The following is a 12,715-nucleotide window of genomic DNA, read 5'->3' as shown; positions in this document are numbered from 1 at the left end:
GCAGCTAATGCCTTGCCTGGTATTTTAAATAAATCTTGTACGGAGACTACTTCTTAATGTTTTAAAAGTAGCTTTCATATATTATGAAGCTTTTTTTTATTAGCAGCTTTTCATATATTTCAGATATTCAAGGCCCGTCTGGACGCCTGCCTGGGCAACCTGCTCTAGGGAACCTGCTTGGGCAGGGGGGTTGGACCCGGTGATGTCTTGAGGTCCCTTCCAACCCCTACAATTCTGTGATTCTGTGATTCTTTCTGCTTCAGAAATAGTATTTTGAGTCTGCTTAGACTTGGTATTTTTGTAATCTATTTCCTGTGTGCATCCCCATTACTGGAATTACACAGTGTCACAGGGCTTTGAGCAACCTGTTCTAGTGAAAGAGGTCTCAGGCCATGGCAGGGAGTATTGGACTAGATGATCTTTAAAGATCTTACCAACCCAAACCAGTCTATGATTCTGTGATCATTTACTCCTTTGTTACTAATCACAGAGCCTTTTTTTATATTAAGCAACCCTGTTCGCAGCTTCTTTGCGATTTCTGTGATGAAGCACACCTTATGTACCCTTTTTCTTTCACCCAAGCAGTTTTCGTAGTTGCAGCATATTTAGCACTCAAAGATAATCTGTGAAGTAATTAAAAAGATACCAGACCATGAAGTAGCATCTTAATTGAAATGATGTATTCCACCATGAAGAGGATGAAGCTTTTTTAATACCAAGTTGTCATCCTACCTAAGCTTCATATACAGCCTCTCTTCAAACAAAAATGAGAAAATAGTGTTTCCTTTGGGGATGAGAATCACAGAAGGCTGCCTGTTGGCATAAGGGTGTATTTCTAAAGAGATCTTGTTTACATTCCCCTGTCTGTTATTGTGTGGCATCTTCAAGAATTCTGAAAATGTCTCATCTCACTTGGAGACCAGACCTAATCCTAAATTCTTGAAATATATTCTGAGTATTTACAAAAAACAGTCATTTTCCATTTGACTTACCACACAGGCCTGAGGATCCAAGCCATGTATACTGATAGTACTTTTTTGGAGCTTGCTTAATCAATGTAGTCCCTTTCCTGTCTGCAGTCCTCAAAGTAGGGTAAAGCACACACTGTCTTGATTTCTTCCTTGAACTGCATATATTCTTGCTTTTTTATAATTGACACATACTACTGCAGTGTCTAAATGAAGTGTGTAACTGCGTGGGGGTGGAGGGAGAGTTTATTCATTGGCAGCTCAGACTTGAAGAAAGGGAGAAGAGGTTAGTTACTATCAAGCAGTGGAAATGTTACTTATCTCCCACAGCCATATGCATTTATTCTGACCAGTCATTACAAAGAATTTTAGGGCGCTTCTTCCTAAATTAATTATATTTGTACAGAATATATATGTGGTTGGAAAAAAAGAGCCCGTTGTCGTCTAACACTGTCCTTCAGATACTAGACGTGTGGGCTTTGTAGCTGCTAAAGAAATTTGATATTCAGTCCTCTTTGAGGTGCTATATCCAGAGTTGCCATTTTTACTGGTAATTCAATCAGTACTAATAAATAGCACTACGGAGTGTCTTTGAAACAGTATTTTATTTTCCGGGAAAAACAGGATATAGTGACAGTAGCTGTCTTCATTAGCCTTGTAAGTGCTGATGTTTTGTCAGCTTTGATACTGTTTCCTTCTAAATGACCATGGTGTTTGGAGGGGAGAGAGAATAACATCTCGATGTTCGGCCTTCAATTGAGAAAAGACATTTATGGGAAACATTGTATATTTTGTGTCTTAAGGGTTATTTCGAAAGCTGCAACATCCATAGAAACAGGATAGCGGGTTTTGAAGTTAAAGCCTATGCCAATCCTACAGTGGTTCGGTGTGAAATTCATCATGGCCAGACTGGAGGAATCTATGTTCATGAAAAAGGAAGAGGACAATTCATAGAGAACAAAATCTATGCAAACAATTTTGCAGGTGTATGGATTACCTCAAACAGTGACCCAACAATAAGGTATTGTTTTCCCTATTGATATTTTACTACTTAGAATAAGAGAGTTGATTGGAATGGGAAAAGTGCAACCTTATTTCATTTATTTCTAATGAACTGAAAATATTCCTGTATACGTAAAAATGAGATTACTGTCTGTGTTTGACCGAACTGTGTTTTTTAATTTGCATGTGTATTTGGAAGGGCGTATTTCTTGAAAAGACACAGAAAAAAAATATTTCAAGTCTGGGTACTATACAGTCCTAGACATTATATATTGTGTACTATTATTATAACAATTTCGTAATGTCAATTCTTTCGTTTCTTAGGGGCAATGCAATTTTTAATGGGAATCAAGGTGGTGTTTATATCTTCGGTGATGGAAGAGGCCTTATTGAAGGAAATGACATTTACGGTAAGCTGATTTGATTATTGCATCTTGAATTCAGAGAAAAATGAGCATATGCGTTGTATTAAATACCATTTTTGTTATTAGGTAATGCATTAGCAGGAATACAGATTCGAACGAACAGCTGTCCCATAGTTCGACACAACAAGATTCATGATGGTCAGCATGGTGGAATTTACGTGGTAAGCATGACCCACAAGCAGACATGCAGACTTAATTTCTGTTCATAGAAACGTTGCCAAAGTGTATATTATACGTAAAATGTTTGTACTGACAATGACTAGATTTCTTAGGTTAATTGTAATAGGCTGAAGCTGGTGCTCGTACTTAGAAGATTAAGGCTCTTACAAGTGTTACTAAATTATTTCTGTTACAGAGTACACCATTTAAAATGGGATGGCAGAACTTCACTTGTTGGATAAAAGCTTTTTTAAAAAATAAATTTAGAAATCTGTTCAGCTTTTTTTGCGTGTTACGCATTTACATATATTCAGTAACCTCAGATTTATTTTTTTTTGCCTTGAAGTTATGATATGCGTTGCAGGTGCTTTACAGGCATGTATTGTAAAAGTGAGGAATAAAGCACAATGAGCTGTCAGGCCATCTTGAGCCATGTCAGATTTTGTTTAAAGAAATATTTGCATGTTTTCCTACCAGAAATTACCAAATGTTCAGCTAATGCTACATGTGTTAATCTGCTCATTTGACAGATCTAACCAGAACAGTTCATACTGTTGCTTTGCTTTTAAGCACAAAAATGTGATAAAGATGTCACTTTAAAGTGACATGCAATTTTTTGTCAGTCTAGTGGACAAGGCTGGGTGTAGGTTTAAGTGCTATGTGCCACAGCTTTCATCTGATGGCATGGTGCTGGGGAAGTACCTCTTCTAACAAAAACTAGCAGACATTAGCAAATACTACGGCAGAGCCTTGAAATATGGTGGTTTATATGTAGAGTGTTCATAATTTTATGACAAACAGTCAAAATTGTAATGTTATTTTTTTTAATAGTGTGAATATATACTCAAATAGAAGAGAATTATATTTCCACAGTAAAGAATCCATGTTGGGGATGGTGGGTGCAACCAGATAAACAATATTTGCAGTTAGCAGTTTTTCTCGACTCTTATACTTCTTGTATTTAGCATGAAAAAGGACAAGGTGTGATTGAGGAAAATGAAGTTTACAGCAATACTTTGGCTGGGGTCTGGGTGACAACGGGGAGCACTCCAGTCTTGAGGAGAAACAGAATACATAGCGGGAAACAGGTGAGTTTTACTTTGTGTGTTAGAAGGGGGCCAAAAAAGAAGAAAGTTCTTTTGCGTTTTTATATTTTACTTTCAAACTCATAATTTATTTTTCTATATGTTAGGTTGGAGTTTATTTTTATGACAATGGACATGGCGTGCTAGAAGACAATGACATCTATAATCACATGTACTCAGGGGTTCAGATAAGGTAAAATGTATTCTGATTCTTATGTCTAAACATTGTGTTGTGCTGTTTTATCCTGTTCTTGTCACTCAGTTTCTAAAAATAACTTTTTTTGAATTCAGTATTTCTGAATATCCTCTGCTTCAATAAAGAATTGCTTCTAATATAGCCTGGTTTTTGACCAGAAGGTGTGACCTATGAAGCATGTAAAAATTAAAACCTGTTTGCCTGCTGGAAAATACAGTATCTTATTCAGGTTTCCAAACAATGAGATCCATTGGGCATTTCTACAGAGGTGCTTCAAATCTTTGGCCTTGAGAAATAGTGAACTTTGTTAAATGACTTCTGTGTGTATGTATCTCTCTAGAACTGGAAGCAACCCCAAAATAAGACGCAACAAGATCTGGGGAGGTCAGAATGGTGGTATTCTTGTTTATAATTCTGGTAGGTCTGTTTCTCTCATTTATTCAGAACTGTTTATGTTCTGCAATATTATCTCTTCTCATTTATTGTTCTTTTTTTTATATATATTTTTTTCCGCACTTCCTTCAATTTAAGGCCTTGGATTTATAGAAGACAATGAAATTTTTGATAATGCAATGGCTGGTGTATGGATTAAAACAGACAGTAACCCTACACTAAGAAGAAACAAAATTCATGATGGAAGAGATGGAGGCATCTGTATATTTAATGGGGGAAGAGGTATGTTTTTTCCCTTACTAGCATGTGCTGAGTATTCTGGATAAGAGTTTAATTTCAGATTAAGCTGTGTCCTTTTTAAAGTGCTCTTTAGAAAACTAGCTCCTGTCTTTTGAAGTAATAAAATAGCTATAACAGATATATATGGATGCTTTTTAGCCTTAATTACATCACTAATACTGAACTCTGTGGGGGGCGGAGAGGTAATTAATCTAATCCAAGAAGACTGTTAGATTGCTGCTTAAGACAGTCTTTTTATCTCATCTGTTTTTGTAAGCTTTGCCATTTCACCGAGACAGTATTAAATTGAAGTCACTTAGCCAAAATCTTGCATATGAACATTTCATGTTTTGCCAGGGTCAACGATTTAAGGAGAAAAAAAAAAAAATTATAAAGGAATCTTTGTACACCTGTTAGATCTAGAAATGGTCCTCTTCCAAAATCTTCTGACTATCGTGTGTCAGCTTGTTGTGTGAAAACAGCTTCTGATATTTTGTAGTTAAAATGAGATTTAATTTTAAGCATTTTAGAGTCTTGCAATAACAAAAATGCAAGTTTAGCTTTGCGTTGACAGGATGATAGTTTTAGAAGACAAGAACAGAAAGATGCTAGAAAAATTAAAGAAAAGATTGTGAAGTCAAAAGATTCAGTCTTTCCACAAAAATAAAATGGCACTTAAAGGAATTTTCTGTAACAGTGCATGCATTTCCAAATTCTACTATGTACACTGAAAAAAATACCCTAATATAATTATACACTGAGAATGACTTTAAACTTGCATCACAAACTAACTTTGGTGCTATTGATGGGTATTCCCCAAATGAAAGGAATATATGTTTGGCAGAATGGTTACAGATAAGGAAATGTTAATAACCCAAAATGTTTGTTGGTTCTGTAATAGGTCTTCTGGAAGAGAATGATATCTTCAGGAATGCTCAAGCTGGTGTTCTTATCAGCACCAACAGCCACCCTGTGCTAAGGAAAAATCGAATATTCGATGGATTTGCTGCAGGTTTGTGTTATTCAAATCAAATTTTGAAGTGTTAGAGCTTAGAGTAAGCTGTTCACAAAGCTGAATTTGTGACTTCCGTTACCCCACAGCACTTAGACATTTTAACAAGCAATCAGGATATCCTTCAGTGTATTTTTGAAATAATTTCAGAATTGTAGCAAAAAATCTTTACAGTAGTCCTGGAATTACTCGTGTGTTGAGAAATAATGCACATTCTGCCTTCTCATTTTTCTGTAAAATATTTTTTTTGCTATTTTATTTTAGAAGTAATTGGTAAAGCTGTCTAGAACATTTTATCACTGCTTTAAAACAAAGGAACATATAGCAAATACATTTTAAGGAGATTTGAATTGCATCTCAAGATTAACTTTCATTCTACAAACTTGAAAAATTATTGAAATAAGCATTTCTGACTCCAAAAGAGATGAAGAATGTTTAATAATGGTTTCTGTGTAATTTATTGCTTAATGATCAGACTTCCATACGTCTTGCATTCTATTCCATTTCAACTAAAATCACATTCTTGAGTTTTCTCCCATCTTTTTTTCAGAAGAAGCAAGTTTTCTGAGAAGGCGTCTCTAAAGGTGTTGTTTTCTGTGTGTAGTAGGGGGGGGAAGGATAGGTTGCTGTCGATCAGTCGTGGACAAATGACTTGGAAGACATGGGTTAATGATAAAAGCTAAGATTTAAATGATTTTTAGGTCCCTATCTTGAAAAAAAAAATATATATATATATAATAAAAAGATATTTTAAGAAAGGTAAGGTATGTGCACAAGAACTTTCACATATACATGAAGATGGTAGGTTAAACACCCAGAAATCATATACCCCTTGGAAATGCCTGATAAAAGTAGCATTTTATTATCAGATAAACTGGTAATATATTGTTACTGCCAGAAACCATGCATGCCAGCTGTAGCTCTTTGAAAGGATTCAACAAGTATCTGAACCTCAGTTTTGTAGTGGTTCAGAGTCCAATTCCTAGCTATGTCATTTTACTTTTTCCCTGAGCTTATGATAAAAAGAAAAAAAAAAAAAACATACACAAAATCAACCCTCAAACCCTCACAGCTTATGAGAGAGGTACAAATATGCACAATGGCTGAGGACTAACTAACTATTCCCACTTTCTTTTCTTTTCTCTGTTCCCAACCCAAAAAAGGTATTGAAATAACTAATCATGCAACTGCAACATTAGAAGGCAATCAGATTTTCAACAACCGCTTTGGAGGTTTATTTCTAGCATCTGGTGTCAATGTAACAATGAAAGGTGAGCCTGAGCCTTTCTTTGGTTTTGTTTGTTCACTTTGCACTTTTTAATTTGGTGCTTTTTTTTTTTTTGTTATTGTACCACTTTTGGGTTCAGATCTGGCATGTTTTTAAGCTAAATTTGTAATTAAACCTTTCAACTGAAGGTAGTAAGCCAAGCTAAGCTATCTTAGATTTTTAGACAGATAGCCAGAAACTCTCAAAGGTAACTTAAGGTTTTGCTATCATTATTAAAACTGTTATTAGCTCTTCTGTCTCGAAATGGTTTTTGAACTGGTCACTGGGTTTTAGCCCATCTCTGATTCACACTCTAAGCTAGTATAATGGTAAGTCTTTTGTCACAAATCTGAAAGCAAGTGTCCAGTAAAAAAGCATGCCTCACTTGGCTTTTAGGATCTAAAAGCATGAGTATTCACGATCCCAAATCACTTTTTCAGAAAATAGGAATAGTTTATATACCTAAAATGTCCATGTCTAGTAAGGGAGTGTGCATGAGACAGGGCCGTTTTGGAGGAGTTTGGAGTGATGGTCTGAATGGCAGTAACCTCCAGGAGGTTACTCTAGAAGTGAAACGTTCACTTTGCAGAAGTTTTTACCTGCTTGGATGTGCTTATTCTGCCTGTCCCCTGTATTTCTTTGTACCAACTCAAAACATAAGCTCTGGTTCACGCCTCAGCTCCTGGGCTTACTGACGGCATCAGTCAATGCTGTGATGGAGCAGTCAGGTGTGCTTCGGGACTTGGTAGAAGATCTAGTATGTGAATAAAGGAGGGATAACCAAGTTCACTATGTCATTGGACGCATCTTTTAAATGCTGGAGGTGGTCCTAATTTCAGGCCTAATTCTGGTTTACTTTCTATTGGAAGGGATGTATGAAAGTCCTTATGGTAGACTATAGGCTTTCAGACATTGGATTTTCAGACTTCTGAACGGAAAACTTAAACTGGTTTCTCTAACTGTTTTCACAAGCCAGTTCACAAAGAGTATTTAAACAAAAGCTTATCATATGGCTTATGCAAAGTGCATAGAGCAGCAGTATTTTTGGTCTGAGGACAGCACTGCACTGTCTGGGCACCTGTCTTGTCATCTGGAATTGAGTATTTGATGTGCTTAAATGCCAAAACTAAAATGCAGGCACAACACTAACTGTTCCTAATTGTTTTAGCTCTTTAAAAGGTGGGCAAAAAACTAACATCTTTAAAAATAATAATAATAAAAAGTAAATGTATTCATTGACTGAGGTATAATTAGTGGTTTTTGTTTTTTTTTCCCTAACAGATAACAAAATAATGAACAATCAAGATGCCATAGAAAAAGCTGTCAGTAGAGGCCAGTGTTTATATAAGATATCAAGTTACACCAGCTATCCGATGCATGACTTCTACAGGTAACAATTTATTTTTAGTCACCTACAGTAAGGTTTTTCAAATACTCTCACGCATGTTCTTTTAGCAAGGTCCCTAAAAATTGCTGTGTCAGTAAAAGACAAATGTGTGTTTTCCCTCACCTGCAAGAGAAAAATTTCAATCAAGTTTCATTGCCTTTAATTTATTGCGAGCTTCAGGGAAAGGTATGGTTACCACGAACATAAACCTAAAGGGATTACATGGCAGAACTTTTTTCAAAACACACGGCCAAAAGTGTGCCATGAAATCCAAGTTTGAGTAAAATTCTCAAGTCTTAGTCCTGTGCATATCCTTTCCTTAAGTACTGTTCTTCCCCCCCACTCTCCCCAACCACTTTTACCAGCTTATCAGTTTTTGATTCATGCGCAATGTGATGTATTTTTCTTCAGATGTCATACCTGTAACACCACAGACCGTAATGCCATATGTGTGAACTGCATTAAGAAGTGCCATCAAGGACATGATGTAGAATTCATTAGGCATGATAGGTATGTTTCGAACAAGTATGTAAAGCAATTTTGACAATGCAAGTGAACAGGAGAACTAAAGAGTTCTATTTCTTTGTAGGTTTTTCTGTGACTGTGGTGCTGGAACACTGTCTAACCCCTGTACGCTTGCTGGAGAGCCTACTCATGACACAGATACACTATATGACTCTGCTCCACCTATAGAATCTAATACATTGCAGCACAACTGAATTCCTTTCAGAAAGAAAGTCCTGCCATTCTAATATCATAACTGTTAAAACTTTTTTTTGGAGGAAGTTATACTTGCCCATTTCTGCAGAAAGAGACTGTATTAAAGCGGATGTGTGAGGTGTTGACACTATGGAGCTCAACCTACCAAAAAAGAAAGTGGCAATATGTTGACTCAGGATAACAGAACTGGGCGTTTTAGCATTACTGTGTAAACAAAGACTTTGAAGGGACAGAAGTGAAGAAAAATAAGCTGCAATTTTGTACAGATACCAACTTCTGAAAGCTGGTGTTTTTACAAGTAGCATTGAAACGCAGTCCAATTTGCAGTAGTACTATTCTGTAGACAAGCAGCATTCTTTGTTGCTGCCTTTATGGACATGGGTACCAATTGCTTTTGTAACATGGTAAAAAAATGTGAGCTAGCACTTCTGCATTTCTTTTGATTTTTTTTAACATTTATTCAGATTGAGAAATATGATTTTAATGCTTTAATCTCATGTAGTTTGTTTCTAATTTCAAGCAAAAAAAATCTTATTGTACTTGAATGTGTCCTGTTTTGTTAGCACACCTAGACTTGCTGTAACTGTACTCATGTCCCAGTATGTACGTTCTTTCTATGAAAGAGAAAACACTAATCTTAAATTATATCCAGCAATTTTTCTGGTGTCCTCTGAAGTTAGAATAATCTCCTTCCCTGCCCCAGCAATAGTCTGTACTCAAACCACCCTAACAAAAAAGCGAGTGTTTTAATGAGACTTCCTAGAATATAATGCACTATAAAACAAAGTACCCATGTAACTAAGTTTTGTGAGTGAAATTTTACTATGTTTTAAAGTACACAGTAGAAAGTCTCCTCAAAACAGTCTTGTATTTTACTCTGTTCATAGTTTTTTTTGAACAGTCTGGACATTACTTTACATAACCTGCTGGAAATCACAGCAATTTCCTGCTCTAATGAAGCTGAGACAAGTATATATACAGCCCTATACCGTTTCATAGCTTTTTTCCATTTATGTGTATTGGTGACAGTGGGTAATCAACAGCCTGAAAGTGTATGCATGTACCATAACATCTAGACTTAATATATTGTGGAGTACTCAATAACCATTATGTAGAGGGTAGGTAAGAATTAAAGGGTTTAATTTCCTAGGAAAGACAATGGAAAAATGGTCATTTTTAAAAAATAAAGTTTATTAGATCATAACGTTGTCTGATACCACCTTTTTGAGAAACTGCCAGTACAAAAGCATTTTTGTTCTTAAAGCTGATTGATCATGGTGATAAGTTTCTGAACTGCATTTGCATCACTTGTTGCATCATCTACCACCAGGCACAGATACCTAAAGAAAATAACAGTCATTGTTACTGAACACGGCCACCAAGGGGCAAGAATATAAGCTTCCTCTTACTTGCACAGCTTTAGAAGAGACACATTACTTTTTTTTTTTTCCCTGTGGTGTAAAGGCTGCTGTCAGCCTTCAGTGCCTTATTGCAGAGGCGCTGCAACCATGGTTCCTGCATGACTGATTTCCCCCAGTACCCACCCAGCAGCTGTCAGCAAGGACCTATTCATGCATTCCTTCAGTTAGACTCAGGTCACATCCAGCCTAGCACCTATGCAAATCAAGCTCTTAGCCCTGGAACCTAGCACATGACCCAGCCTCAAAATACTGCATTACTCATCATATCTGCTATCTCCCAGGCCAGGGTTTCTTACATCCCTCCCTCAATGCTTGTGAAGTACCTTTGACATTCACAAAAATAGTTTTTACTTCCCCCTCTGCGGAAAGACTGAAGTTGTAAGCAAAGCAGAACCAGCTGCCCAAATTTTAAAATGTCTACCTAGTAAGCAATGTGCAACTTAGAAATGGAGAACCAAGGCCTTACCTAAACAGTCTCAGTGAGATCATCATTTTTTCAAACTCTTTTGCTTTTCTGTGCCCCTTCTGAATAACTTCCTCTGGAATATTAGCAAGTCTTGCTGCATTGAAGCCATAGCTTTTTGGACATGCTCCTTCGATGAATTTATACAGGAATGTAATAGTTTCCTGGCTTGGATCTTCACTCTCATTTTCAACCATACATGCCTAGAAAGATTATGTTACCGCAAGTTAGTGTATGTAATACTTACAAGACTAATAAATGCATGAAACATCACTAGCTGTTCTCAGGACACCTCTGTGACTCTGAGCAGATGACTGCAGAAAAGCACAAACAATATAAGATCTGCCAGCCGTGAGGAAGAGTCCCTGTACCTCGGTGCTAGTGATTTGCGTATCACAGTTTATTATACTTACCATGTGACCGAGCCGCACAGCAACATTCTGTGAATAATCCTCTACCAGGGAGTGGTAGTGTGTGGAGAATAAGGTTCGACACTTGATTTTCTCTGCAAGTTCTCTAACAACTGCACTTGCTATAGCTGTTCCGTCAAAAGTAGCTGTGCCTCTACCTGGAGATGAAATTGAAAAGCTTTGGTATACTCAGGAACAGAAGAGGCAAAGTAAATCATCCATAGTTTACCTGCTATGGAAGAGACTCCCTTAAGCATTAAGACTGAGGGATAAAAGCAAAGGTGACATTCTAAAGAAAGTTTTCAAGTGCAATTCATTGACAAACACTACAAACTGATATATGGCAAATAATCTTCCAAGCAGCATGGAGGGGAAAAAAAACAAAACAGCAGTGAGGAACGAGAGCCACGGGCAGGGTGAGCTCACCGGAGTATATGCTCAGTAACAATCACAATCTCTTCTGCGCTACAGAAGAGGACATTTCAGCACTGAAACACGATACTGACTTGCTCAACGTTTTCTGCAAGTAATCACGCGAAGGCAGGCAGGAAAACTCAACTAGAAATAGGGTAATAGGGATTGGGGGATAAAAGGGGTTGTGTTAATGCCCAGGGCACCCAAGAAATTAGTGTTTTTGAGACAATTACATAGATATTGACTAGTTAAAAATTATTAGCATTATGATAAAACTACGTACTTGAGTTCTGATTTAGCCCTACAGCTAGTCATTACATCTTAGACAGTTTCTATCTATTAGAAAATAGACGAAATACCGAGTTCATCCACAAGAACAAGGGAGTGCTCTGTTGCATGCTGGAGAATGCTGGAAGTCTCGCTTAGTTCAACAAAGAAGGTACTTTCACCTTTAAAAGAAACAATAACAAAAAAGCCATGAAGTCATTGAAGAGCTGAAAAACACAGCTAAAACCTCATTTAATCTGCACTGGTATCTTAGTAAAGCTAAAACGAAACTTAGCAAACTAAACATTAAGAAAAACATAAAGCATTTTTTCCAGCATTAAAATGGTGGGGTGTCCATTTGCTGCAAGAAAAGCAGGTTTTGGTTGCTAAACAATACAGGCACACTTCATCTGTCCCGTATTAACAGTAGTGGTCAGATACGTTAGCTGTATCAAAAAGGGCCACAAAGGAAACAAGACAAGATTCTCTTGCTCCTTCTTAAGTGCACAAGACACAGGCCTAACGTATGTGTGACTTTTCAGTGTGAACAAGCAAGTAGGGAGCTTTAAAAAGACTAAGAAGCCAGGCTTATTGTTTTGGTTGGTGATGTCATAAGGCAATGAATTATTCAAATAATAAAGACTGTACTCATATAAACAAACCTTTCTGAAAGTCACTAAAAATTTCACCACTGCTGAAAACTGAACATCTGACAGGAGTGTCAGCAAACCAAGTTACAATACTCATGCTGAAATATATATGTTTTTTTTTCCCCCTTAGCAGATTACAAGCAGAAGTACACAATTATTCAGAGCCTTGCATGCTACACATCCATGGGTACAAAGTC

The 12,715-nt window shown here is 36.8% G+C and overlaps 2 protein-coding genes across 5 annotated transcripts in view; one reads left to right on the top strand and one right to left on the bottom strand.

Moving 5' to 3' along the window:
- Positions 1-10,097, top strand: part of FBXO11 (F-box protein 11) — a 73,757-nt gene extending 63,660 nt beyond the window's left edge. For all 3 annotated transcript variants that reach the window (XM_083827816.1, XM_083827815.1, XM_083827817.1), the window contains exons 12-23: positions 1,772-1,989; positions 2,295-2,380; positions 2,462-2,556; positions 3,520-3,642; positions 3,747-3,832; positions 4,176-4,252; positions 4,367-4,510; positions 5,409-5,519; positions 6,683-6,790; positions 8,068-8,176; positions 8,585-8,683; positions 8,763-10,097. In XM_083827816.1, the coding sequence (XP_083683942.1) occupies positions 1,772-1,989; positions 2,295-2,380; positions 2,462-2,556; positions 3,520-3,642; positions 3,747-3,832; positions 4,176-4,252; positions 4,367-4,510; positions 5,409-5,519; positions 6,683-6,790; positions 8,068-8,176; positions 8,585-8,683; positions 8,763-8,892 (1,386 nt within the window). In that variant the 3' untranslated portion in view covers positions 8,893-10,097. The remainder of the gene's footprint in view (positions 1-1,771; positions 1,990-2,294; positions 2,381-2,461; positions 2,557-3,519; positions 3,643-3,746; positions 3,833-4,175; positions 4,253-4,366; positions 4,511-5,408; positions 5,520-6,682; positions 6,791-8,067; positions 8,177-8,584; positions 8,684-8,762) is intronic.
- MSH6 (mutS homolog 6) overlaps positions 10,064-12,715 on the bottom strand; it is a 95,942-nt gene continuing 93,290 nt past the window's right edge. For both annotated transcript variants that reach the window (XM_083827811.1, XM_083827810.1), the window contains 4 exons: positions 11,961-12,050; positions 11,191-11,345; positions 10,781-10,980; positions 10,064-10,233 (listed from right to left, as the gene is read on the bottom strand). In XM_083827811.1, coding sequence (XP_083683937.1) covers positions 10,152-10,233; positions 10,781-10,980; positions 11,191-11,345; positions 11,961-12,050 — 527 coding nt within the window. In that variant the 3' untranslated portion in view covers positions 10,064-10,151. The remainder of the gene's footprint in view (positions 10,234-10,780; positions 10,981-11,190; positions 11,346-11,960; positions 12,051-12,715) is intronic.

Source organism: Anser anser, assembly GCF_964211835.1.
Source record: "Anser anser genome assembly, chromosome: 3".
In the NCBI taxonomy this organism is placed as follows: domain Eukaryota; kingdom Metazoa; phylum Chordata; class Aves; order Anseriformes; family Anatidae; genus Anser; species Anser anser.
Note: the sequence above shows the minus strand (reverse complement) of the source record. Positions and strands in the feature narration are given on the sequence as shown.